The sequence below is a fragment of the Eulemur rufifrons genome, chromosome 8 (assembly GCF_041146395.1).
Source record: "Eulemur rufifrons isolate Redbay chromosome 8, OSU_ERuf_1, whole genome shotgun sequence".
NCBI classification, from domain to species: domain Eukaryota; kingdom Metazoa; phylum Chordata; class Mammalia; order Primates; family Lemuridae; genus Eulemur; species Eulemur rufifrons.
In genome coordinates this window covers 59,974,506-60,001,503 of record NC_090990.1, presented here as the reverse complement: position 1 = coordinate 60,001,503, position 26,998 = coordinate 59,974,506, and the positions used below count along the sequence as shown (strand labels likewise).

Sequence of the window (26,998 nt, the reverse complement as noted above, 5' to 3'; positions counted from 1 at the left end):
ATGCCTTGTAATTTTTTCTTGCTCGATGGACATGATGTACTGGGTAAAAGGAACTGCAGTGAACAGCCTTTAGCAATGCAGTGGTAAAGCACGAGGGAAAGGGAAGCACTCCCTAGGCTCCGTGACCCTGAGGCCCCGGACTGTGAACTCTCAGGCTTCTTCTCCCTTTGGGTGGGACAGATGGCTAGAGCAGGCTGAAGTGGGCTATTTCTCCTCCCCCAGGTAGGTTTGGCTCTGGCAAAATAGTTTCTTCTGAGGACAGGCCTTGCTAAGAACAGAATGCTTTGGCGTATATCAGAATGATTCATTTTAGCCTTCCTTTGCTAAGAAGACTAAAGGGGATTTTTTTGATATTTACTGTGAGGAACTGGTAGAGCTCCAGGAGGTGAAACTCACAAAAGTGCGGGGGCCCCTCTTACCAGATACCTCTGGAGTTTTTAACTCTCAGACTTGTCCACACTGAGCCTCCAGCCATTGTAACTGTTCAGGTTTTCCTACCCTGGCACAGGTCCCCATGGAGGTTTCTGCTTGTGGGTTTCTGTTCAGTTGTGATTCTCTGTATTTGCCTGTCTCTCTAATTTTTGGTGCAGTGGTTTGTCCTATAACCTCACTTCGCTGACAGATCTAAGAAGGGTTGTTGATTTTTCAGTTTCAGATCTAAGAAGGGTTGTTGATTTTTCAGTTTGTTCAGCTTTTCACTTGTTAGGACACAGTAGCAACTTCTAAGCTCGTGATATGCCAGTCCAGAAACTAGAAGTGCTCAGACAATTAGCATTCACTTGGCTGAAGATGTGGTGGCCTGTCAGCTCCAGAAGGGCACCGATTTCTGAAAAGTTCAGTTTAAGTCAGGTTTTGGGGGTGGGGAGGGAATGAGACTCACGTTTCTAGAGCATTTGTTCTGTACCAGGTACCTCCCTACCTCTCACAGCAGCACTTTCTAAGTGGGGTTACTGTCATCATCTAGAAGAGGAAACTGAGGCTCCAAAGAGGCTAAGCAAGTTACAAAAAATAACACATTAATTAGAAGAATTGGAATTCATTTTCTTGGCTTAAAAAATGGATATTTATTGAGCATATGCTATATGCCACGCTTTGCAGCAGGCATTGAGGATAGACAGAGAAGAACACAGTTCCCGAACTACAAGAGAATGTCACAGCACAGGGTCTCATGGGCCTGCTGAGAAGGTGAATGAAACACATAACAAGAGAAGGGCTTCCTTGAGGAGAAACTTGGTTCTGAAAATGCACATGGGTTATCTGGGACAGAGGTGATAGGGCTGGGGAAACTTCTACGCAGAGGAAAGGGCCTGTGCGAAGCATAATCCTTTTGGGGGAACTGCAAATGGCTTGGCGTAATCAGTGTGTTTTGATGATTGGCCAGGGATGAATTTGGGGAGGAAAAGGTCAGATTCTGATTTGTAAGTTTCTATGTATTAGGCTAAGAGGTTCTGATTTAATTCTGAAATCAATGAGGAGTCAAGAAAAGTGTTAACCTTTGGAATATTATGACTGTATGTGATTTCAGGAAGATCATTTTGATGGGTGAGCAGACTAGGGCAGGGAGACCGGTTAGGAGGCTGTCCCTGTGGTCCCAGGACCAAGCCAGGAGCTGTGGACTAGAGAGGGGAGGAGCAATTCCTGCACAGGAGAACTGACCAGCTTCTTGATCAAACTGAAGTAGGGAGGGAGGGAGAGGAAAAAGGTAGGAAGACGCCCCTGTTTCTGGCTTGGGCAGCTGGGGGGATGGTGGTGTCATTCACAGAAATAGGAGAAACAGAAGGAAGAACAGATTTTGTGGGGGAAGATGGTGAGCTTGGTTTTGGACATGTTGAATTTGAGATGCACATGGGAAATCCAACTAGTATTATTTAGTAGTCAGATATATGCAATAGGAGCTCACCAGGAAGCTCTAAGTGAAGCCAGAACCACAGCTGTGACTGAGCTTTTCAAAGGAGAATGTGTGCAGTGAAGAGAGAAGGGGCCACAGCCAGGATGCTAGGGAGCACACAGAGTTAAGTTATAGGCTCTTGGAAGGGAGTTCAGCAAGGAAACCAAGAATGAATGAACCGAGGAGAAGAATGAACACATGGAGGCTGGTGTTGTAGCCTGTGGTCAGGAGCAGGAGTTTTGTGGCCAAGACTGGCTTGCGGCTTGCTAAGTCCCTCTCTCCCTTCCTGGGCACATAAGTAAGCTCCATTAGCATTCACTTGGCTGAAGATGTGGTGGCCCCTGTCAGCTACAGAAGGGCACCGGTTCCTGAAAAGTTCAGTTTAAGTCAGGTTTTGGGGCTGGGGAGGGTGCCTGCTTGCATCTGGGTGGAGCCAGTGACTAGGGTTGCTAGTGAGACAATATACAATTAAGCACAAGTACATCTTCCTCAAGTTCTCGTCCTTCCCATCCATGATCCCTTTGGAAGGAAAGCTCTCAGATTTTGAGTTTTATGTGCTACCCCAGCACAGTCTAGTCTATCTTTCCTGATCCTGCCTCTGCAGTCAGAAGGCTGGATTTGAATACTGGCCTTACCTCTTGCCAGCTGTGTGACCTTGAATAAGCTGCTTAATTTCTCTGTGCCTCAGTTTCCACATCAGTAAAATTGGGATAATAGTAATATCTACCTACATAGTTATCTGAGGATAAAATGAGGTAATAAATGTGAAGCACTTAGAACTGGGGGAAGGGTGTATGACAGGGATCAGCAAACTATGGCCTGCAGGTCAAACCTACCCTACTGTCTGTTTTTGTATGGCCTCTCAGCTAAGCATGAATTTTACATTTTCAAATGGTTGAAATAAATCGCATGAAAATTACATGGAATTCAAATTTCAATATCCATAAATAGAGTTTTACTAGAACACAGGCATGCCTGTTTGCTTACACAGTGTTATTGCTGCTTTTGCAGGACAATGGCAGATTTGAATAGTTGTAACAGAGACATATGGCCCACAAAGCCTAGAATGTTTACTACCTGGTCTTTATGGAAAAAGTTTGGTGACTCCTGGTTTGCAGTGTCAAATGCAGCAAAGGTCAAGAAAGATAGCTAAAAAGTGTTAACTGGCATTGGCAAGAGATTACCAGTGACTCAATAACAGCTTTTTTGAGTGGTGAAAGTAGAAATTGGATTTTGGTGTCAAGCAGATCAAAGTTTAATTTCTGACTCTACAACTTGCTAGCTGTGTGGTCTTAGAAAGTCACTTAAATTTTGTGGACCTCAATTTCCTCAGCTGTAAATTAAGGATTAGCAGAGCAACCTTCTTGAGATATTGTAAGGATTAGCAATAATGCATATAAACCTAAACCATAGTGCCTGGTTTATAGTAGCTGCTCAATATATGCAAGTTCTTGCTTCATTTAATCTGTTGTCACCCAAATTGTTATTTCTGAAAAGATGGGTAATGTTTCTACACCTTTAGTATTTTATTTTTGTCTTCTGTGCTCTGATGTTTTACATTACATGTTAAGTTGTTCAGTTCTTTAATTAGGCCATCCCGTTTAATACTGACCTTCCTGTTTAACACTAAAATTTGTCCACTCTCCCAGCATTCCTAACCCCTTACCCTGTTCTACTTTTTCTTTTCTCATAGAGCTTATCATCTCTGACAATCTAGAGAATTTACTAATTTATTATGTTTATAGGTTACCATTTCTTCTTCACTAAGATGTAAGCTCCTTGTGGCAAGAGTCCTTGCTTGTGTTGTACAATTATGTATTCCAAGTGCCTAAAAAAACCTGGCATATAGTAGGTACTCAATTAATATTAGTTGAATAACTAAATGAAAAAAGAATAGGTGAGGATTTCTTAAAAAAATTCTGCTCAGAACTTCAGGACTGGATGTACTCCTTCAATGTGGAGATGTATTTTTTTTAACCTCTATAAAATTCTCAGCTATCATCTGTTAAAAGACAGCTTCTGCTCTATTCTTTCCATTCTTTCCTTCTGGAATTCCCTTTAGAATATGTTGGCTCAATCATTCTATCCTCAGTGTCTCCGAAACTCTTTCTCAATTTGACAACTATTTAGCTCTCTCTTCTATTCTAAGGCAATTTCCTCTGCTCTATCAGCAAATCTCCTTTTAGCTGTGTCTAGTCTACTATTCAACCTGTTAATTGAATTTTTATTTCAATGACAATATTTTTTGTGCCTAAAAGGTATTTCTTCCCTTTTCTCTTCTGCTTCTTTTTTCTCTTTTGTTCCTGTATTTGTTTCATGGTTTTTGACCTTCCCTTTGAATACTTTAAATATTCCTATATTCTAATTTCTTTTGGAATTTTCTGTTTTTTTTCTAGTTCTTGGCAGCATGGAGCCTTCCATTCATTTAACCAGCTGGCTTCCCTGTTATAGTTCATTTCTAAGCAGTCTGTAATTTTAGATCGTGAGTGGTTCTTTGGCATTTGCCTCTACTGTGGCCTTACAGGTCAGCAACTGAAAAGGCTCCCGAAATGTATCACTGAGTGGCCTATGTTTGGAGGCTAGGATGGGAGGCTGTATATTGTGGGTGTTAGGCAATGTGCCCTAAGTTCACATCCTCACTGTGAAACTACTTGTGTTATCCTGAGCAAATTACTCTTCCAGTCTTAATTTTCTTGCCTGTGAAGCAGACATAAAATTTCTATTTCCTACAGATGTTGTGGAACTTAGATGTGTTGTCAACATAAGGAACTTAGCATGATGTTTTGCATGTAGTACATGCTTAATAAATGTTAAAAATTACTATAAATATGTGGTAGCTATTATAGCACTTGTCAGTATTATCTCCTTGCTTTGTACTATATGGAAGAAACTTAATGCTCAAGAAAATAGCTTCCGAATATGTATATGAAATGTACAGCCAGCTATTGCATGTGGATACTGTTCAGATGTGTTTGCCATATTTGTGAGGAATATTAGTTGAAGAGAGGGGAAAAAAAAACCGCCTACAAGAACATGTTTGCTTGGCTTTCAGCTATTGCTGAGGAGCACTGATGAAAGGGGGAAGAAACTTTTAGACATTATCCTTTCTTTAAAAATAAAACCTAATTAGGGAGTTGGATCATCTGCCAACTATTTGGAATCATTAAAATATAGCAGCAGGAAGAGAGTTCTTCTGCTGAGAGGAAAATGACCCAGAAAAATTTCTTCAGTTTTATTCAAACAGAAAATGTACTTAACTTCTTGGCTATGTTTTCCTTAGTCATCATTCCTTTCCAAAGGTTAGAAATAGAATAGCAGAGCCCTGAACCTGTAGCTGATGCTCAGTAATTATTATCAGTTTATTAGCGGGAAGAGACAGAGACACAAGCAAATTCTTGGGCAAGAGAACCTCGTTTCTATGTCGTGTAACTTTGGACCACAGACCTTTCCTTAATTAATGGCTATTTTGGATCTGTGAATAAGGCAGGACCAAAGAGCCAGATGTAATGAATGAAAGCTGTAGACTATTACGATTTATATGAAATATCTTCTGTTATCTGTAAAGATTTCACAAAATGAGGGTTTATAATTCTAATTTTCATAAAACATTTACACAGGTTAAAATTAAAAACATTTAAAATAGAGAAGTATTTTTAGATTTTAATTACCTGATCTTCATAGTCAGATCCTGTATCAAGGATCTCTCCTGTGTCCAACATCATTGAAGGATCAAGGTCACCTGAACCTAAGATTAGGAAAGGAAAGATTAGCTGATGGAGGTTGTCTATGTATGTTTCTAAAGAAAAAAAAAAATAGGTTTCCATATTGTCCTATGGTTACATTAAATTCATAAACATTTCTAGACCCTTCCCACCTGCCAGGTGCAATGTTTGGGCTGGGGATAGAAAATGCAGATACTCTGGACATAGTCTCCACCTGTAAGAAGAAGATAATATTGTGGGGGAGAATAATTTGTTAATGGCAAGTTTCAAAAACTAAAAAGAGCAAACTACTAATTCTGACCAGCAGTGGAGGTGATGGTGGAGTTAGGATACTTCACGTGGAACTAATCTATGAGCCTGAACTGTGAGGATGAACATGGGCTGTCCAGGAGGAGAAGCAGTTTCAGGACGTGCAATAGGAATTGAGGTAGAAGGAACACCACAGGCAAAGTACAGAGTAGGAGGAGAGAAAGGGGTTTCCAGAAATAAGAAGGGTTGAGTTTGCTTACTCCATGAAAATCTGAGAAGTTTTTCCCCATGCTGTTGGGTCACCTTAGTCCCTGAAGTTGAGAAAAATCAGGTTAACTTAATGTATTAATAGACTATTTCCCTTCAGTACTATAGGTTATATTAGCTCACTTACCCATCAATCCCTAAGGCTCAAACTTAATCTGGTAATTTTCACAGTGGGGCCTATGAAGCACAATTGACTCATTGTTCTCATGTAATAATTCTTTTCTGCTGGGAAATATGTATCACTTGACTAACCAGAAAGACAGAATTCAGTACTGCTCATGAAATATCATGTGTCTTGTGAAAATATAAACCATCTCATGTTTGTAACTTGGCCTTGGCAAATAATTCTTGGTCAGAATATGCAAATGAGTAATATTCAATGCAGATAGTTTTTTTTTTTTTTTAAATCAAGCATTTCATATGCTTCTCAGATATGGACCTGTCCCTGAGATGTTGCTTTCATACTTTCTTCCAAAACAAGCCAAGGTATGTCCTCACAGTCTTTTCTCATCTCTTCTCTACTGTTTTCTTCTCTTCTTTTATTATCCCTACTGTCTACCAAATTGAAAAAACACTAGCCATTACCAAATTGATTAAATACTAAACAGTAATACCATTGTTTGTTGTGTTTGTATCTCTATTTTTTTTAAATGATGATGAAGTTTTTCAAAATGGAGATACTTGAACCATCAAACCATTTTGGAAAGGTAATTGTAGAGTTGCGTAATGTGCCACAGAGTTGCATAAATGTGTTTAGAACAACTCTAGGTGATGCCAGTCACATGGTCACATTGTCAGAGCAGCCCTTCCTACGTCCATTGTTAATAAGGTGGTTGCTAAAACAGAGTTGGGAAGACTACGCACCATTCTATTAACAAAGACTAGAGGGGTGCTTGGGGAAACTTTAATTTATACATATACATTTTAATTAGTGGGCTTATATATAATTTTTCTACCTTTGTACTTTTGGTATTTTTCAAATAAAGCATTTTCTAAGCTGCATCTTAGGGCCAAAATGCTTGAGTGTCTTAAAGTGCAGTTTGAAGTTCAGTTTGCACTTGTGTTGTGAGGCAGTGAAAATGTCAGAAGTAAAATTTATATTTTTCCATTATAAGATCACAGACATTTTAGAACCAGTATTTCACAGAATCCCACCCCCTCATTCTAGAAAAGAGGAAAATGAGATGCAGAGAAGTTGAATAACTTGGCCAAGGTCATGCAGAACATGCCTGAGATCAAAAACAGAACTGGTGGCTCCTACTTCTTCTAACACACCTTGCTGACTGTAGGTTCTAGGCAGTAGCAGTCCAAACGGCTTTATAAATATTCTCCTTCCCCACAGGACTGTGCAGTGGAGGAGCGTGCTGCCTATTCTACGATATGAGAAAATGAGGAACAGTGAATGGCTGGTGATGAGGCAGGTCAAGGGGCGGCTGCCTAAATGGGAGACTCAGAAATGGAATTAAGGATGCTCGTTCTAGCTGGTGACAATCAGTGCTCCTTTCTAGGTGGCTGCTATTGACAGCGTCGTTAAAGATAACACACATTTCATTTAGCTTTCATTACTTGTACAATATGGTTATTATCTGCTACTGACTAGTCCAAGTGGTAATAGCTACTAGGATTCGAATGACTCCCTCACCTCAGCTGTATGCAGAGTGATTCATGTGGGGTGAGCAACGTGATCAGAACATGAAATGTTATTAAACATATAGCTGCTTTTAGTTCCTGTGTCCTACTTACTTAATTAGAAACTATTCTTTCGGTTGTTTTCAAACAGTACAACATAAAGGGCTCTTAATCAACCCAGTTAACAAATATGCATTAATATTAGAAACTGGAGCAAGATAATTAGAAAACTATCTTCAGCAATGGTAGAATGAAAAGATCTTTGTTTCAAAGAAAACCTCACGCTTATAAGGAAGAAGAGATTGGCTTTCCTAATAAAATGCTTTTAACAGAAATTTTATTGTATCATTAAGGGATGGAATTCCTCGAAACATTGTTGCTCCTGGCAACAGTAACAATATATCATAGACATAGGCAATAGACAAAGGATATCATTACCAGCTCAGATAATGATTGAATGGCTTTCATTTTCTTTTAGCATGGGTTGCTTGGTTTGCTGAAAATTGGACCTTTAATAATAGTCCAAGGTTTCACATACAAAATATAGAGGTAAATATAGACATATGTACACATTTTGCCTTCTTTTGTCGGATAATTTAACACATACAACTGCAATGATCTTGTTACTCAAAAAAGACAGCAAAATTAGGACATTTTGAAAAAGCATTAGTGTGGCTTTCATTTGCCCCTATTTTGAATTTTTCAATTTCTTTTCAGATTTAAAAATATTTTTCTACAGATAACAGAGAAAGGTATGAGCTGAAATACAGAACCTCACAGGGAGCATTCACTGCCACTAGTTTTAGATGCAGAATGGTCTTCAAAAATATTATTTTCATAGAATGACTTTTGTTCTTTTGGATAGATGCCCAATAATGGGATTGCTGGATCGAATGGTAGGTCTACTTGAATCTGTTTAAGGTATCTCCACATTGCTTTCCACAGGGATTGCACTAGTTTGCAGTCCCACCAGCAGTGTATGAGTGTTCTTGTCTCTCCGCATCCACGCCAACATGTGTTGTTTTGGGTTTTTTTGATAAAGGCCATTCTCACTGGAGTTACGTGATATCTCATTGTGGTTTTGATTTGCATTTCCCTGAAGATTAGAGACGTTGAGCATTTTTTCATATGTTTGTTAGCCATTCTTATATCTTCTTTTGAAAAATTTCTATTCATGTCCTTTGCCCACTTTTTGATAGGGTTGTTCGATTTTTTCTTACTGATTTTCCTGAGTTCTAAATAGATTCTTTTATCAGTCCTTTATCTGATGTGTAGTATGCAAAAATCTTTTCCCATTCTGTAAGCTGTCTGTTCTCGTGACTGTTTCTTTGGCTGTGCAGAAGCTTTTTTTTTTTTTTTTTTTAAATGACCATTGAAACTCCAATATTTTTTTTTTCACACTAATAAAAATTGAGATTTTAATCAAGAGTCTGTGAAATACCCCTAAAAGCTATTTCTTCTGCATTGTTTTTTTCCAGTTATTCTTTTTTTTTATTTCATCTTATTGTTATGGGGGATACAGAATTGCAGGTTACATACGTTGCCCATGTACCGCCTTTCCCCCCAAGTCAGAGCTCCAGGCGTGTCTGTTCCCCAGGTAGTTCGCATTGTACCCATCATGTAGGTATATATCCCTCCCTTCCCCACCCCTTCCTTCCCGAGTCAGCACCTTCAAGTGTTACCATTCCCCAAACGGTGAGCAATGCACTCATTGTGTAGGCACACCCCCATCCCCTCCCCCACCCCCCCCACCTCAGTCTGATATCCGATTGGTGTCGTTCCCAGATGTGTATTTAGGTGATGATCAGGGAAATCAATTTTCTGGTGAGTACATGTGATGCTTGTTTTTCCATTCTTGGGATACTTCACTTAATATAATGGGTTCCAACTCTCTCCAGGAGAACCATAGAGATGTCGTATCTTCATTATTCCTTATAGCTGAGTAATATTCCATGGTATACATATACCACAGCTTACTAATCCAATCATGTATTGATGGGCATTTGGGTTGTTTCCACATCTTTGCTATTGTGAATTGTGCTGCTATAAACATTTGGGTACATGTGTCTTTGTTACAGAATGACCTTTTTTCCTTTGGGTATATGCCCAGTAATGGGATTGCTGGGTCAAATGGCAGGTCTACTTGAATCTGTTTAAGATACCTCCATAATGCTTTCCACAGGGGTTGCACTAGTTTGCAGTCCCACCAGCAGTGTATGAGTGTTCCTGTCTCTCCGCACCCATGCCAACATGTGTTGTTTTGGGTTTTTTTGATAAAGGCCATTCTCATTGGGGTTAAGTGATATCTCATTGTGGTTTTGATTTGCATTTTTCTGATGATTAGGGATGTTGAGCATTTTTCATATGTTTGTTAGCCATTCTTATATCTTCTTTTGAGAAGTTTCTATTCATGTCATTTGCCCACTTTTTGATAGGGTTGCTTGATTTTTTCTTGCTGATTTTCCTGAGTTCTAAATAGATTCTTGTTATCAGTCCTTTATCTGATGTGTAGTATGCAAAAATTTTTTCCCATTCTGTAGGTGGTCTGTTTATTCTCTGGACTGTTTCTTTGGCTGTGCAGAAGCTTTTTAATTTAATCATGTCCCATTCATTTATTTTTGTTGCTGCTGTGATTGCCTTGGGGGTCTTCTTCATAAATTCTTTGCCTAGGCCAATGTCTGTAAGAGTCTTTCCTACATTTTCTTCTAGAATTCTGATTGTATCACACCTAAGGTTTAAGTCTGTTATCCACCGTGATTTGATTTTTGTGAGAGGTGAAAGCTGTGGGTCCTGTTTCAGTCTTCTACAAGTGGCTAGCCAATTCTCCCAGCACCATTTATTGAATAGGGATTCTTGTCCCCAGAGTATATTCTTTCCCGCTTTGTCAAAAATTAGGTGACTATATGAGGATGGTTCTATATTTGGATTTTCTGTTGTGTTCCACTGGTCTGTGTCCCTGCACTTGTGCCAATACCAGGCTGTTTTAAGAACCACGGCCTTGTAGTATAGTTTGAGGTCTGGCAAATTAATACCTCCCATTTTGTTTTTGTTGCTTAAAATTGCTTTTGCTATACGGGGTCTTCTTTGATTCCATACAAAGTGTATAATTATTTTCTCTACGTCTGTAAAGAATGATGTTGGTAATTTAATAGGGATTGCATTGAATCTGTAGATCACTTTGGGTAGTATAGACATTTTAACAATGTTGATTCTTCTGATCCACGAGCATGGTATATTTTTCCATCTATTTGCAAGTTCTGCTATTTCTTTTCTCAGTGTTTCATAGTTTTCCTTATAGAGGTCCTTTACCTCTTCAGTTATGTATATACCTAGATATTTTATTTTCTTTGTTGCTATTTTGAAGGGTATTGAGTCTTTAATTTGGTTTTCCAATTGACTGTTATTGGCATATATAAATGCCTTTGATTTGTGTATATTAATTTTGTAGCCTGAGACTTTGCTATATTCGTTAATCAATTCCAGGAGTCTCATGGTTGAATCCTTGGGGTTTTCCAGATATAACATCATATCATCAGCAAAAAGTGAGAGTTTGATCTCTTCCTTCCCTATTTGGACTCCCTTGATTCTGCTCTCTTGCCTGATTGCTCTCGCAAGGACTTCCAATACTATGTTGAAAAGTAATGGAGACAGTGGGCAGCCCTGTCTGGTTCCAGTTCTAAGTGGGAGTGCTTTCAATTTTTCCCCGTTCAGAATGATGTTGGCTGTGGGTTTGTCATATATGGCTCGTATCATTTTTAGGTAGCAGAAGCTTTTTAAGTTAATCAGGTCCCATTCATTTATTTTTGTTGTTGCTGTGATTGCCTTAGGGGTCTTCTTCATAAATTCTTTGCCTAGGCCAAAAGACACCTGTACCCGAATGTTTACAGCAGCACAATTCACAATTGCAAAGATGTGGAAACAACCCAAATGTCCATCAATTCATGAGTGGATTAGTAAAATGTGGTATATGTATACCATGGAGTATTACTCAGCTATAAGAAATAACGGTGACATAGAATCCCTTTTGTTCTCCTGGAGAGAGTTGGAACCCATTCTATTTAAGTGAAATATCTCAAGAATGGAAAAATAAGCACCACACGTACTCACCAGCAAATTGGTTTCCCTGATCATCACCTAGGTGCACATTTGGGAATAACACCAACTGGGTTTCGGACTGAGGTGGGCTGTGGGGGGGAGGGGACGGGTGTATACCTACATGATGAGTGCGGTGCGCACTGTCTGGGGAATGAACCTGCCTGAGGCTCTGACTTGGGGGGGATGGGCGGGACATGGGCAATATATATAACCTGAACTTTTGTACCCCCATGATAAGCTGAAATAAAAAAAATATTATTTTCAGACTGTCTCTTTAAATTTAAGTGGGCAGACAATACAAATTGACTTTAGAGATACCAGAGGTAACTAACTATATTGCTTTCTGGGACAATGTTACAGACTTGTTTCCTCCTAGTGGATCTTTTACCTAAAGTTTTAGGAAGATCCTCCTCCCATTTTGAGTGCCAAATAAGGAGACCTTCCTGCAATTGCAGGGCTTCTTCAGCAGTGTAGGGTGTCTGTAGATAAAACTCCTCCAACACTTTCACTGCCCCCTCTAAAGGAAAGCAATTTCTCCCTTGTCCTGTCTCTTCCATCAAACTGTAAGCTACATTGTGAGGGTAGGGTTGTATTTCCTCTCTGAATCTAAGAACAAAACTTAGAAATTATATGCATTCAATACATATGTATTGAATGGCTGAAAAGGAATGAAAGGGCATTTACATTTACCTTTATAGATCTTGCTCCCATTCACTCGCTCTATAAACATTGAGTATATCCTGTAAGTGCCCAGCCTGCATTAGGACTGGAATCCTGCTCTAATTCCAATAGGCATGGAAAAGTGTTATTAACAGTTTGCATCAGAATTCCTTTGAGGAAGAGCACTGTGTCTCTTTGGAACAATATCCTGACAATATTTGGGACTAGAAGGTAAACTCTTTGAGGAATAGTTGGTAGGCTATTTGGGTGAGAAGTGGAAGGGGAAGATTTTTCTGTTCTCTAGGACAGGAGTTGAGGGAGGGAGGGAAGGAGGGAGAGACCAGAAGTAGACCTAGGAAAAGGGGGGAAAGTTGGTTGTGTAAGATGTGGTTCCTCCCTGTGAGCCTTCAAATCCTCAGCAAAGTTACGAACTCATATATAGCCTTTTCAATGCCATAGACACATGTTTTACACACATAAACCATTTCCTCTTTACAACAATCCTATAAGGTAAGTGCTATTATTATTTGCTCTTTATAGATAAGGAAATGGAGGCCCAGGGAGATTCAGTGATGTAGCTAGATAGTTCTGCTAGAAGTGTTAGTGGAGGAGACACTGCAGATACAGCTTGAAGGGTGCAGAGGTTAAAGGCAGTATGTAAGAAAATGCATGGAGGCCAAGAAAATACACACTCTACCCTGGAGCCAAAGAAGACCTGGTGTGTCTGGGAGTCACAGGGACATATGCAAGGGCCTTGTCTAGTATGGGATGGGGTCTGAGAAAGCCTGCTTGAGGAAGTCACATTTATACTGAGGCACAAAGTAGGATCTGGCCAGGTGCAGGATGGGGCTATGGAGTTGGGAGAGTGAAGGGATGCAAATAGGGCCAGGCATTTCTGAGCAGAAGAGCAAGTGCAAGTGGCCTGAGGCAGGAAGGTACTTGAGGCATTCAAGGGACCAGAGGAAGTTAGTACGGTTGAGCGAGAGGTGGTGTTGCAGTAACAGGGTTACTGTAAGAAAGCTAGGGATTGGGGCTTTCTGCTATGTTAAGGACACTGGTTGCCCAGACTGCAGGAAGTCACTGAAGGTTTTGTCTTTTTCTTTTTTTTGTCAGGGAGGCAGGATGATTAAAGCTGCATTCTATGAAGATTCCCATGACAGCAACAGGATTCACGACAGACAGCAGGGGCCGGGGATGAGGAATGACAAAGCCTTTGATGAGTACAGGAGGAACAGAGCAGAAGGTCTGGATTCTCAAGTGCCCCTGACGAATGATGATCAGTGTAGGGTGTGAGGGCAAGAACATTCTTGTATGGCTCTTGGAATTAAGGTCAAGGCGAGAGAAGGAGAACTGCAAGTCACTCACACGGAGGTGATATGGGAGCTGTGGGGCAGCTGAGGTTCTGCAAAAAGAGACAGAGTTCAGAGAGAAGAGAAGAGTGGAGGGACAAAACCTGGAGATTGACAACTCACAGAGCACAGGCCACAGATGTGATTTGTTTATTGAATGAGTCACCAACATTTGCGAGCCAGGAGATTTCACCTACAAAAGCAGGTTTCTGTTTTCTCTCCAGAGAGAGAAGACCCCAGCAACACTGGCCCATTCCTTAATGCAACACCGGCCTAAGCTGTGTAGAGGCTGCCTCCGACAGAGGAAGTTCCATTTACTTCTGCTTTACCACAGTCTTTCCCAGGCTCACTGCACTCGCCAAGGGCTGTTAGAGAAAGCAGGCTGATCTGAAGGCTGGAGCAGAAGCCCGATTTCAGGGGTCTCAGGAGTAGAACGAAGCTAGTGGAAGCTGAGGCTGTAGGTACGAGACTCATCTGTTCATAAGCTCAGAGGTATAGAGAGGAAGGAGTAGACACTTGGAAACCACTGCTATGGGCCAGGCACTATGCACTCTGCCAAGGGCATGTTAAGAGAATGAGGACACAGCACCTGCCCTCGGGCAGATTTCCTACTACCACCCCGGTCACCACAGTTGCATCACTGCAGGACAAGGCTACTTCATGGAGAAATGCCACTAGTGAGCCACGAAACTCCAGGAGTTCTAAAGAAGCTTAAATAAACCCCTCCATTCCACTGAATTAGCAAACTGAGGACATGTAGCAGTTAGACATTTGTTGTAGAAGCAGTTATTTTTAAAGTAGGTTCTAACTAAAATATTAACTTGAAAAGCACTGGAGTTATAGCATTTTTCAGAGTAGCAATAGTCTTGTTTATGTGACTCTCAATATTCCATCTTTCCAGCAGTAGGCTAACTTTTTGTAAATCTCACCTGAAAATTAGGCAGGTGAGTTTACATCAGTTATCTGTGCTCTATGGGTTTTCCCAGAAAAACTATACCAGCTTGACCTCCTTATAATTCTATCTTTGTTTGAAGCTGCTCCAGTGGCTTCCAAATAGTGCTTTAAAAATTTAAGTGTTAGCCTTTTTCTTTACAGCTTTTGGTCTTTACCCTTTGAGGCTATAACTCAGAAGAAAGGTCAGGACTGAGGCTAAGACTGGACAGTCATCCATACAGAACTGACAGTTAAGCCATGTGGGACAGTGAGTTGACCCAGAGTCAGAGAGAGTAAAGGAGAATGAGGGGGTCAGATAGAACCTGAGTACTGCCTATCACAGGGGATATGATTTCTCTGCACCAGTGTCCAAAGGCAAAGTTCTAGGCAAGAAGGGGCGGTGTCAAAACAGGAGCTGTGGGGTGGGATGGGGGTGGCTACCAGATTGGAGAGATGCTTTTTCCAGGCAGCATGGGAGAAACCTGTGTGAGTTAGGGATTTCTGAAGGAACTGTAACTTTTAATTGTTGCACAAAGTATGGGTTAGGTTAGGTTTTTTTCTATTGTAGTAACAGAGGTCCTATGTTGCATTGTGACTCCCTGTTAATTTACATGTGCAATTACAGAAAGAAAAGCAGTGACTATAAGGAACTATAAGTGACTGTAAGGATTTATAGCCCTTCTCTTCTGTTTGGTAACTTTATTTTTTAAACCAGAAAGTATGAGACTCTGAGGACAGTGTCATCCTTATAACCTTACAGCACTCTGTTGAGCTTCATTCATTAATACAAAGCCCCAGACACTTGGCAGGTGATCATGGTGTACTATTTGCACAAGGACACAGTGACTTACCTGCTGTAGCCTCTTTGTTTGGAAATAACTTGTTGTCAACTGCCACACTGATGTCATAGAACACTTCATCCTCATCTCGGTCGGCGTCAAACTGGGGGAAATCAGGACAGACAAGTTTGGAACATGAGAGTACATAAATTAGTTAATTCCAAAATGTAATGAGCATGCATCACACAACTGTATCTCCAATGAAGCAGGACAACAGGAATGAAAGCATCTGAGTCTTTAATCAGATGTTTAGAGGGCTTTCAGCATAAACCTCATATCAAACAGTAAACAATATTAGGAAATAAATGTATAGTCGCCTATGTTTAAGAACAATGTATAGCATTTTCTTAATTTATGAAACAAGTGTTAGAAAAAACAACTGAAATTTACCTTGTGGCTTTCCAACTTAGTTTTTCTAATTAAAAAAACATGAAAATATATAGTTCTAAACAATAGGAGGAATGATTTTCCAATTTATTGCTAAAAAAAGAACAAAAGAACCCCCAAACCAAATTTTAGACACTATACTAGATACTATAGGTACTATATTATAGATATAGTATAGGGACACTATAGTTTTAGGTATAACAAAAATTACAGATTTAAATGTTCATTTTACCATTCTTCAAAATTTATAACATTTAAAATATTTTAAAATATTTTGTGGTTATAGTTATGAATTCTCTATTTTCTAAGTTCTTCAGTGGTTTAACACATTTTTGTCTCTTTAGTTTTTAAAAATAGCTTTACTAGGTTATAACTGATATACAATGAAGCACACATATTTAGAGTATACAAATTATATGTCTTGACATATTTTACACCTGTGAAACCATCATAAAAATAAAAATAGTTGACTCATCCATCACCCCCCCAAAGTCTGTTCACGCCTTTTTGGAATCCCCTGTCCTTCCCCTCTCCCCAGGTAACCGCTAATCTGCTTTCTGTAACTATATTTTGCATTTTCTGGAATTTTATATAAAGTGAATAGTACAGCATGCAATCTTTTCTGCCTGGGTTCTTTTACTCAGCACAACTATCTTGAGATTCATCAACGTTGTTATATCCATAGCTCATTCCTTTTCATTCTTCAGTAGTATTCCATTGTATAAACACACTATTAATCCTATCCTGGATATCTTTCATCTCAGACATTGTAGTTTTTATCTCTAGATGTCTGATTTGACTTCCCCCCCCCCATAAATCTTCCATGTCCCTATTTAAGTTTTAGAACCTCTGAAATACAATCATCATAACTGTTTTAATGTCTTTTCCTACTAATTTTAACATTTGTGTCACTTCTGAGTTGGTTTTGATTGACTTTTCCCCCTCATTATGGGGCGTATTTTCCTGTTTCTTGCATGCCTGGTGATTTTTTATTAGAGGCTGGGTAATGGCAATTTGATCTTGTTGGGTATTGGGTATTTCTTGAGCTTTGTTCTGGAATGTAGTTTAGTTACTTGGAAACAGCTTGATCTTTCAGGTCTTCTTTTAGCATCTGTTGGGTTGGACCAGAGCAGTGTTTAAGGGCTAATTTTTTCCCCACTGTTGAAGCAAGAGTGTCCCTAATCCTTTGTGAATTAAGAGGTTTCCAGTCTGGCTGGAGGACACAGGCACTATTCCACGCCCGGTGTGAGAACAGGTACTGTTCCCTCTAATCTTTTTGGGTGGTCCTTTTCTCAGCTTCAGGTAATTTCCTCACATGCGTGCACCGAGGACTCCACTGAACATTGGAGGGGCATCCTCTGCGTATCTCCAGAGTTCTGTGTGCATCTCTCTCATCTCTGATACTTTTTTTGTCCTGAGAACTCCAGCCCCCTTGGTTTCTTGCACTCAGCTCCACCTCCTGAACTCATGGCATCCACCAACCTCCCCGGGTCTTCTTTTCCCTGCACTGTAGCCAGGGAACTCCCCGGGCAGTCGGCGGAAGCGATGCTAGGGCTCGCTGCCTCTGTTTCCCTTCTCCCAGGGATCACTTCGTTGTCTGACATCCTATGTCCTGCAAATTGTTTTTATAAATAGATTTTTTTTCTGTTTATATTTTCAACTGTTTTACAGGGGAGGGAAGATCCAGTCTCTTTTATTCCATCTTGGTCAGGAGTGGAAGTCTCAACCCCTTTCACTTTTAATCTTAGTTATTAATATCTTGAAGATATTTCAGAAGATTTAAGCAATTTATTCCTTTTTATTTTCCCACTGAAGTATTTCATTATTTGGGAAATATAGTGAGAGAAATTTGGGAAACTTAAGTTAGAAAGTTATTTCCTCACTTCCCTTTATACAGTCAAAGCACATATGTATAACGCTTCCCAGTGCTTTCACTGTGTCACACCCACCCACGGGAAAGGTGAGGCAGAGAATCTTATTTCTACTTCACAAGTGAGTAAATATCTACCCAGAGAGGTGACTTGCTCAAGTCACATGGCTAACAAGCAGAAGAGCTAGGACTTGAACTTGGGATGACTAACACTTTCCATCCTACCAGGTGGCATATGATCATTACAGTAAGACAAATACATCCATTCTGCTCCAGTGAGTGTTAACACAGCCCTTTTGTCCAAAAGCCAAGGGAGAAAAACAGGTGGTGGTTAGGGCAGATACAAGGTGGCCACAAAGGTACAATTAGTGCCATCTCAGTGCGCTGCTTTCTACACCCATGTACTGTGGCTATTTTTTTCTTTCAAGACATTAGCGATCATCAGGACAGGGTAATACCTACTAAGAGAGGTTTTGTTTTTATTTTTTTCTTGGACTTTTGAGGGATGAGTTTCAGCATTGTCATTTTATAAATAAAGAATATAAGTTTATGTTAAGCCAGGATTCCCTAGAAAATGGAGACAAAAGCAAAACTTGTAAGTTAACACTTTATTGGGATGTATGTGGGTGTGTGGGGGGGGGGCAATAAGTGTGAGGGAAAAAGGGAAGTGAGGAAAAGAAGAAGGGAAGTGTTACTGAGCAGGGCCCCAGCTTCATGAGAAGATGCAGCCGGTAGCTTGGTCTCCGGAAAGGCTAAATGGAACTACGACATCTCAGGCCAGTCCTCCTCAGGAGGAGGGAGGGAGAGGAATTTGTCCTCTGGCTCCTTTCAGCCTCCTTTCTTTCACTGGTCCCAGCTTTCCCTATGAGGAGCTGAGTCCCCCCACTTCTTAGCTGTGCTACCCAGACTCTCTGAGCGGCGGCTGGGAAGCCAAAGCCCATGCCCTGGCGAGCGGCACAGCATTTGAATCTAGAAGTGCTGAAAGCAGCCAAAGCCTCTGGTCTGGTTGGGTCTGGGTGCTGGCTCTGCAGCGGGTCCCGTCACGGTGGGGATGGTGAGGCCCTGCCCTCACCCTGAAGAGGCTGGCTGGGGCCATCAGCAACATTAGGAAATGCAGTGATGGTCCGGGCGGCGGTGGACAGGGCTTTCCATTCGAGAAGCAACCAAGGCCAAAGGGGCACATGGGGCCATGTGAGTCAGGGGAGGCTCGTACACTGGTTTTAGACAGCTTAAAACTCAGCTAGCTCTTGATCTGAATTTCTGCTCTCCCCTGTAGCAGCTGTCTCTCTCCTGTTGCAGCTGTCTGACTTTGAGCAACTCATTTCTTAGCATCTGTACAACGGAGGTGATAATACCCACCATAAGAGGTGGTTGTGAGGACTAAAAAGATGGTCTACTTAACACACTAGTGTAGAGCCTGATACAAATTGTAGTGCTTTTTCTTCTCTCTTTGCATCCCTAGGGCTAAGGGAGTATGTCTGATAGATCTTAGCTTCTGTACTGCACATGTACATGCATACAAACACACACACACACACACACACCCACACACACACTTTTTTTTTAAACTCGGGGATGTGGAGTGTGGAATACAAGAAACTTTGAGGCTCTCTAGGAGATCTTACATTCTCCAACTGATTTGAGCAAGGATATTTTTAGTTCCAGCACAGACTAAAGTTCCTGATTGTCCAATCCAAGGGGCAAAGGTAAAGTACAATTCATGAAATCATTCAACAAGTATTTGTTAGGTAACTATTATGTGCTAGGTAGACTCTTCAACTGACCGCCCCAGCTTCTGGACAGAAAAACACAGAGCCACGAGGAATGAAGACAACATTCACACGGTCACCTCTACTGTGGTATTGTGCAGATACTGCTGAAGCCAGTTTACTCTCACATCAGGACCAGAGAATTAAATCAGACTTCTTCATTTTCTACAACACCCCACTTCTACAATCTGGGACTCTTCTTACCATTCTTTTGGCAAACATCATGACATGGGAACCCTAGAGAGCATTATGAGAGACTATTTTCATAATTGCCACTTAACGGGCAGAAATTTTTACAAAATGATGCTATTCAGTGTTGGAGAGGTTGTGTGTATGGTGAAGGGAGAACTGGCTTTTAAATCATTAAACATTTTATTTATTATTGGTTTTGAACAAACCATATATATCAATAGTTCTCAACCAGGAGTAATTTCCCACTCCCCCCACAGCACTTTGGCAATGTCAGGAGACGTTTTCCGTTGTCACACTTGCAGGGTGTGGGAGGCTACTTGCCAAGGATGCGGCCAGATACAGTACACAGCACAGCCCCTCACAACGAGATTTATCCCGTGTCAGCAGTGCCAAAGTTGCAAAGCCCCAATATACACTAAGGCATTCTGCGCTTTAAGATTGCTAAAAAGTATTTTGAAGCTCAAGTAGTGATGCTTTGTTTTGTTTTAAAGAAAAAGGTTTTGGCCGGGCGTGGTGGCTCACGCCTGTAATCCTAGCACTCTGGGAGGCCGAGGTGGGCGGATCGTTTGAGCTCAGGAGTTCAAGACCAGCCTGAGCAAGAGCGAGACCCCATCTCTACTAAAAATAGAAAGAAATTATATGGACAGCTAAAAATATATATAGAAAAAATTAGCCGGGCATGGTGGCACATGCCTGTAGTCCCAGCTACTCGGGAGGCTGAGACAGGAGGATCGCTTGAGCTCAGGAGTTTGAGGTTGCTGTGAGCTAGGCTGACGCCACGGCACTCACTCTAGCCTGGGCAACAGAGTGAGACTCTGTCTCAAAAAAAAAAAAAAAAAAAAAAAAAAAAAAAAAAGGTTTTGAGCAACAAGAACCTGGGCTGTTAACTCTAAAATACAAAGGGGAGCAGAAGTGGTAGAGCTGCAGGGGGAGCACAGGTGAGGAGTGATGAGGGTTCCTAGGAGTAAAATCCTATTTACATCTCAAGGGTCAGAAGAAGATCCAGGGAGATGTAATTGGGTGGCAACAGACCAGCTGATGTCCAAAGTTGTTCCCAACTCTGAAATTCTGCAACTGGATGGGGCGCTTTATCTTTTGGGTGTTTGTTATTTAATGTCTAGCAACCTTAAGAAGACCCTTTTCTTATTTTGAGGGACAGAACACGGAGGACATGGTCTGCATAATCTGTTTTATGTCATTTAATGTGAGAGGGCTGGGGAGGTCAATTGGAAGTTTCAAAACGAAATGCTTACCAAATTCCCTGTAGTTCACTCACAACACGTTTTAATTTAAATAACAAATGCTGTAACAGCTTTCAAAAGCATACAAAATATATCTAGATTAGGAAAGGAAATTATAGTAAAGGGAGTAGAATTATGCACCATCTGAGGATAAAGTGACAATCATGGTTTGCATTTTTAACAGCAGAAAGGAGTTTTTGTTTTTGTTTTCTTTTGGCTCTGATTTTCAGACTGCAACAGGCTGCCCAAATCTTCTCCATAGAGACAGGGCTTTCCACATAACTAACAATTTTAGGTCTATGAAACCTCCTAAATTGACTCAAAAAGGATGGTACCAGTTCAATCTCCCTTTCAAGAGTCTGCCTTTGATTAAACTTAGGTCTGTCTCCCATTTTTTTTCTCTTGAGGAAGAAATAAATTGGCTCTGTTATTAGTATTGTTTCAGTTTTATATATCCCGTAAGTATCATTCTCTAAGGACCAAAAGAGCTTCTTGAAATTTTTACTCCTCCCTTGTTTCATGCAAGGGATTCAATTAAGCACACTTTCCACCAGTGGCATTCCCTGCTTGCGACTAGAGATCCCTCAACATGAAAATAACTGCCCTTCAAATTTTCTCTCTTATATGTTTGGTGTCTTCCCTCCCAAAGATGGATGGGTTGGTGTTCTCTTTGTAGTGACTGTTTTTCTCCATCTAAAAATGGGACATTTCACTAAGATAGTAACATACTTTAAAAATTCATGGTGCCTGGAGTAAAATCTGTATTTTCAGCAATGGAGTATTGACCGCTGATAATACTTTGCAGAGCCATGTTTCTAAAGCTTCATAATTAATCACAAAACCTGAAAGAGAGAAACAGCTAAGTGGATGTGGTAAATGAAGTGGGTGGGGACAACTCTCTGTCTGAGAAAGCCAAACCAATCCCATGTTTTGATGAGAATTCCTGTGGTTCGGCCCCGCTGAGCCAAGCTCTGTAGAACATATTATTTCTTAACAGAATGAAATAAGGGCAAAACATGCAGGAAGACAGATCTAAAACCAGACATGGTTGGTATGCAAAGGGATGAATACAGACCACTTGAAAGCTGCGAATATCTGGGCGAAAGACTTATTTTCTCAGACTTCTGTACAGAACCTTTAGTTCATTGGATATTCAGATTACAGGCCGTATTTAGAAAATCTTGTTGGCAAAAAGTCAACACAACAGAGAGATTCCAGAGAAAATTTTCATGATATTTATGAAATGTTTTAAGAAAAAAATTCTCCCTGAACTTGAAGCTTTAACAATGTAATAATGACATTGGTTTACTCTGCTATAGAAATCTAGAAGAGAAGGCTAGCTCAAGATGATTTTGGTTACCCTTACTACATTAGCTCAGAGAATAGTTTTCAGAGTCTTCATCAGCACCCAGTAGCAACAGGGCTGTAAACAGAGCACCAGGTAACATTATCATTTACTGAGCAACTACGATGTACCACACACTGTGTTAGAGGTTTTCTTTATATATTTTTATCAATTGTAGTTTATAATTTGGATTTTATATGGATTTATTCAATCCCCACAATAACATTATAAAAAGGGTATCATTATCCCCATTTTAAAGATTCAAAACTAAGCCCCAGAGAGATTAAATAACTTGCTTGTCCAAGGTTATGTACGCAGCAGAGCCAGGATCTGAATCCACATCTGTTCACATCAAACTGTGAGCCCCACCAGCTACCAGGCTGTCAGGATCAGCTCTCAGCTCCATTGAGGCAGCCTTAGATCTTAGCTGGGCACTTGCAGAACAAAGCAGGGCTTTTAGAAATACTCTTAGGAGGGACCGCCAAGAATCCTCGGAAGCCATGCCAAGCCACATCCAGATGTAATACACTCAAATGTTCTTTGTCTCGCTTCCCATCTTGGGGCCACAGTAGGTGATTTTATCTCTCTGCATGATGGATGTACTCTGCTGGCTGGCTGTGACTGGTGGCAGAAGAACTTCCCTAAAGGTTGGCCAGGAGCATCAAGAGGAGAAATGGCAGGTGACGCCGACCACAAGAGGCAGATGACTTCTAGACTCCCTGTAGAGCTCTCTTGGTGGGGCTTCAGCTTAAAGCTGTCAATTGCACAGGGAAACTGGCTACAGCCCATTAATCCTCTTTGTTTATTGTTGACTCTGGCTGCACCCCACAGCAGTGTTCTAAAACTTCTCTCTGCAAACAACCCTGCCATTTAGTTTGTGGAGAGGATTGAGGGCACCTAGCATGGATGCTGTTTTTCTCCTCTCATCACTATTCAATCCCCTTCTGGAATCAAAGGAAGAGGAGGCCCACCCCCTTCCGAGAGCCTCTGTGGGGTGAGAGAATAGTTTTTTGATCTGGGTCCATCTCTGGTCTGGCACTTCCTGCAGAAGCTGTTCTGTTCTGCCCCAGGGTTCCAGCCACCAGCACCCACCATCATAGTCCTGGCTTGATGGCCCATCCTACCTCCCAGCCAGAGTGTCAGCTCTCCCCAACCCGTTTGCCTGCTAGGGTGCATTCTAGACTCCTTTTCCAGAGCTCTTTTGTCTGGTTGTCTCTTTAGGGGATGGTGGGTTCAAGGCCAGACTGCCTACAATGAGAAGGGAGAGGCTAGGTATTAAGCCATACAGGAGGTTGCTGTTGAGAGAAAAGGGCCTGAGTATAAAGGATCCAAGTCAGTGGAGGACAGTAGGGTCTGAAGGATGGGTGGCTGCAGTGGCTGATTATTTAAATTTTATAGACTCAGGTACAGGCCCAGAGCAAACATTCTTAGTCTGACCAATGTCCAGATCACGAGTGGACATCAAGTGCCCAATATTCTGCTCCCCTGATCTTTGGGCACTACGACAGGACACTTCTAAAATTAAGTTGCTCCAGAAAGCAGGATACCTTCTAATAGAGATAGCTGAAATAAGCCCATATTTAGTAAATGCCGAAAGGAAGATTTTATCAAGATGGTACTGACTGGATGATGCATTGCTTCTCATTCAAAAGTTAACTAAGAAATTGATCTGTAGCCCAGAAAATAGGGTTATGTAATAGATTTTTGTGAAATAAATAAACTTTTAGAATGTGTCTTGGAATCAACGTGATTGTTTCCAATCTCTTGTACCACCTACATGATGTGATTTAATGCAACAAAGATAGACTGAACACCTACTTTGTGTCAGGTATAACACGGGGCCTGACGCGTGGAAGGAAGATTAAATCATGTTAGCTTTTCTGTATTTATTAAAGCACCAATGAAGATTCAAATACTTTGAAATGACTTGGTATAGAAAGGATTAAAAGGAGAAAATGAAGAAAAGATATGCTCACTGTAGACAAGAATTAGACTCTGCGTTTCCTGGTTTTTTCCTACTGTACCCTGCAGCATTCTGAGCTTAGCACTTAGATAACAAATACTCATCAAAATGAATTAACCAGAAAATTAAATTAATTAAAATACCCCTTTCCTCCTTTTATTTTCTCTTCTTCTCTCCCCCCAGCGTTCCAGCAATTTGAGCCTGCACATAACTACAAAGTAGTGGGAGAAAGACTTAAACCTTTGCCAAGAAAGCTTCCAAACTAGAGAAATTAGTTAGAACACCAGAAGTCAAGTTTCAGCCTCATGTGACATTTGGTACCTCTCCTAATTACAGGCTCCATTATTTCCAATGCTCAAGTGTCTCCCTGTTACAGAGCCCTAAGTGGTACCCTGAAACCCTGAAAAGACCGCCGTGCTGCTTATGTACCAGATGTGTGACTAGGGGCTAATTTAGGCTGTAGGAAGATCAGGCTCATTCTGTTTTCTTTTATTTTTTTCTTCTCTTTCCTTTTATTATTAATTTTTTTTAGTTGACATGATTCATCTTTTTATTTTTAAAGTTTTCTCTCCTGCAATGTTGCCTTTAAGTACCATGGCCAAATACAGCCAGATCATAATTATGTGGAAGATTCAATGGAGATCGAGCGGAATCAAAGGGACCAGCTCAGAAAATGGAAAACTAAGGGAAATGTATCTTGCAATAACAACACATGACATGTAATGAAAGATATCACTAACAAAGTAGAAAAAGGGTTCGGATTTTAAATTTCTTTTTAGTTAATATACACCATTCAAGGTTACCAGCACTGAGAGACTTAACATTTATACAAACATATTTTATTGGCATAGCGAACAATCATTCTGGATAGAAAACCAGCTGCTAGAAGAGTTGTGCTCATGTTTCCCCCTGTTGGAGAAGTGGACACAAAGTAAGCATGACTTTGGGGAAACAATTTAATCTAATTCAGGAAAATATGGCAATGGATCTGCCCGCATGGATTTAAGGTCAGGGCTGAGAGGCTGATGAGTAAACCATTCCTAACAGCTCAGCATGGGAAGGGCTGTGATGGGGGCGTGCCTGGGGGTTCCTAGGGGTGGGGTGGGTAAGTGTGACTCGGGGGTTGTGGGGCTCACCAGACGACAGTTCCCGGGGAAGCTGATGCACGAGTCAGGTTCTGAAAAAGTGAGACAAAGCAAATGAAGACAAGAAGGGAAGGGTGTTCCAGGGAGAAGAACAGCAGGGAAAAAGAATGAAGGTACAAAGGCATAACTTCTTTGAGGAAAATGAGGGTGCCTCTCCCTTAAAATTCTGGGACTCTCCTTCTGAGAAGAGATGGATGATGTTCTTTCTTGCTTCCTGAAGTTATCAGAAGGCCTTCCTGTGATGTTTAAATCTGGTAGCTGACTACTGTCTACTAGAAATCCCCAGCCCTGTGCTTGTAGTGAGTGGGTGCTGTGTTGGGCACCCAGGAATGTGACAGGTGAGCTCACGTGCATAACAGTAGTTACCGTTTATTAAGCACTTACTGTATGTTAGACAACAGGCAAAGCACTTGGCAAACATCTCAATTAAATTCCAGAACAACCCTGAGGTAACACTTTCCCGAGGAAATAGTTGGCTTAGAGAGGTAAGCACTTACTTGAGGTCATGCAGGGGAGAACGCAGCTTGGATAAGAACTCAGCTCTTAGGAACTAAGCTATTTTAGCTCCGGGAAGAACACATCCTATGTCCTTAGTTATCCCACATTCATTTATTTTTCCTCCCTATTTTTAGCTTGAGGGTCACTTCCAAATTTAGAGCCTTTAAACAATGATCCTCATTTTTTCCTCTACTCATTATCCCCAGGTCTAGTACTTTGTGATAATGTTGTTTGTACCCTGTTCCCAAAAAACCAAACTGGCCTCTGTTTCAGAGTAATTAACTTATGAGCAAGATGGCTGTGACAGACTTGATGGTAAAAAGTTATTACAGAATGCAAACAGAATGGAGGATTGTTTAGCAACTGAATAGCCACTGAGCCCTTTGGATAATTGAGCAATTTCCCCCCAAGTTTTAGGAAAATATAAAACAAACAAAAAAGAAAATTATGAGAATGGAAATCAGATTTATAATAATGGAATTTACATTTAGATCCATGGGCAGAGGAAGAAAATTAGTAAGCAAATGGATAAGAAAAATCCCAATAAATGCTTCTAATGCTAAGGCTTTCTGTGGATTTAGCTGACTCAACCATAAGGATAGTTACTCCTCTGCTAAAGTGGTCTGGGCTTTGACATGAAGCAACATGTAGAAAAAGAGGTTACATGCCATCTATACCTACATTTTATTTGTTGAACTGAACTAAAGTGGATGACACAGAAAAATAATTCTATTGGCCATGTATCACCCAACCAACTAACACATTCAGCAAATTCAGACTTGTGTGTAGCCCAGTGTTGATTCTGTGAGTACGGTATGGATGGATCTTTCAGGCAGCAGTTGAGTTGGATTGGTACAGGGGAAGAAGAGGAGTCCAGGGTTACAGATGAAGAATATGGGCCAGGTGTGATACCTCATGCCTATAATCCTAGCACTCTGGGAGGTTGAGGCAGAAGGA

The 26,998-nt window shown here is 40.8% G+C and overlaps 1 protein-coding gene across 1 annotated transcript in view; it reads right to left on the bottom strand.

The window, feature by feature from the left end:
• The window catches only part of AK5 (adenylate kinase 5), a 250,772-nt gene that overhangs the window by 116,221 nt on the left and 107,553 nt on the right, over positions 1-26,998 (bottom strand). Inside the window, exons 7-8 of the mRNA XM_069478103.1 lie at positions 15,644-15,734; positions 5,557-5,633 (exon numbers count right to left, since the gene is read on the bottom strand). Coding sequence (XP_069334204.1) covers positions 5,557-5,633; positions 15,644-15,734 — 168 coding nt within the window. The remainder of the gene's footprint in view (positions 1-5,556; positions 5,634-15,643; positions 15,735-26,998) is intronic.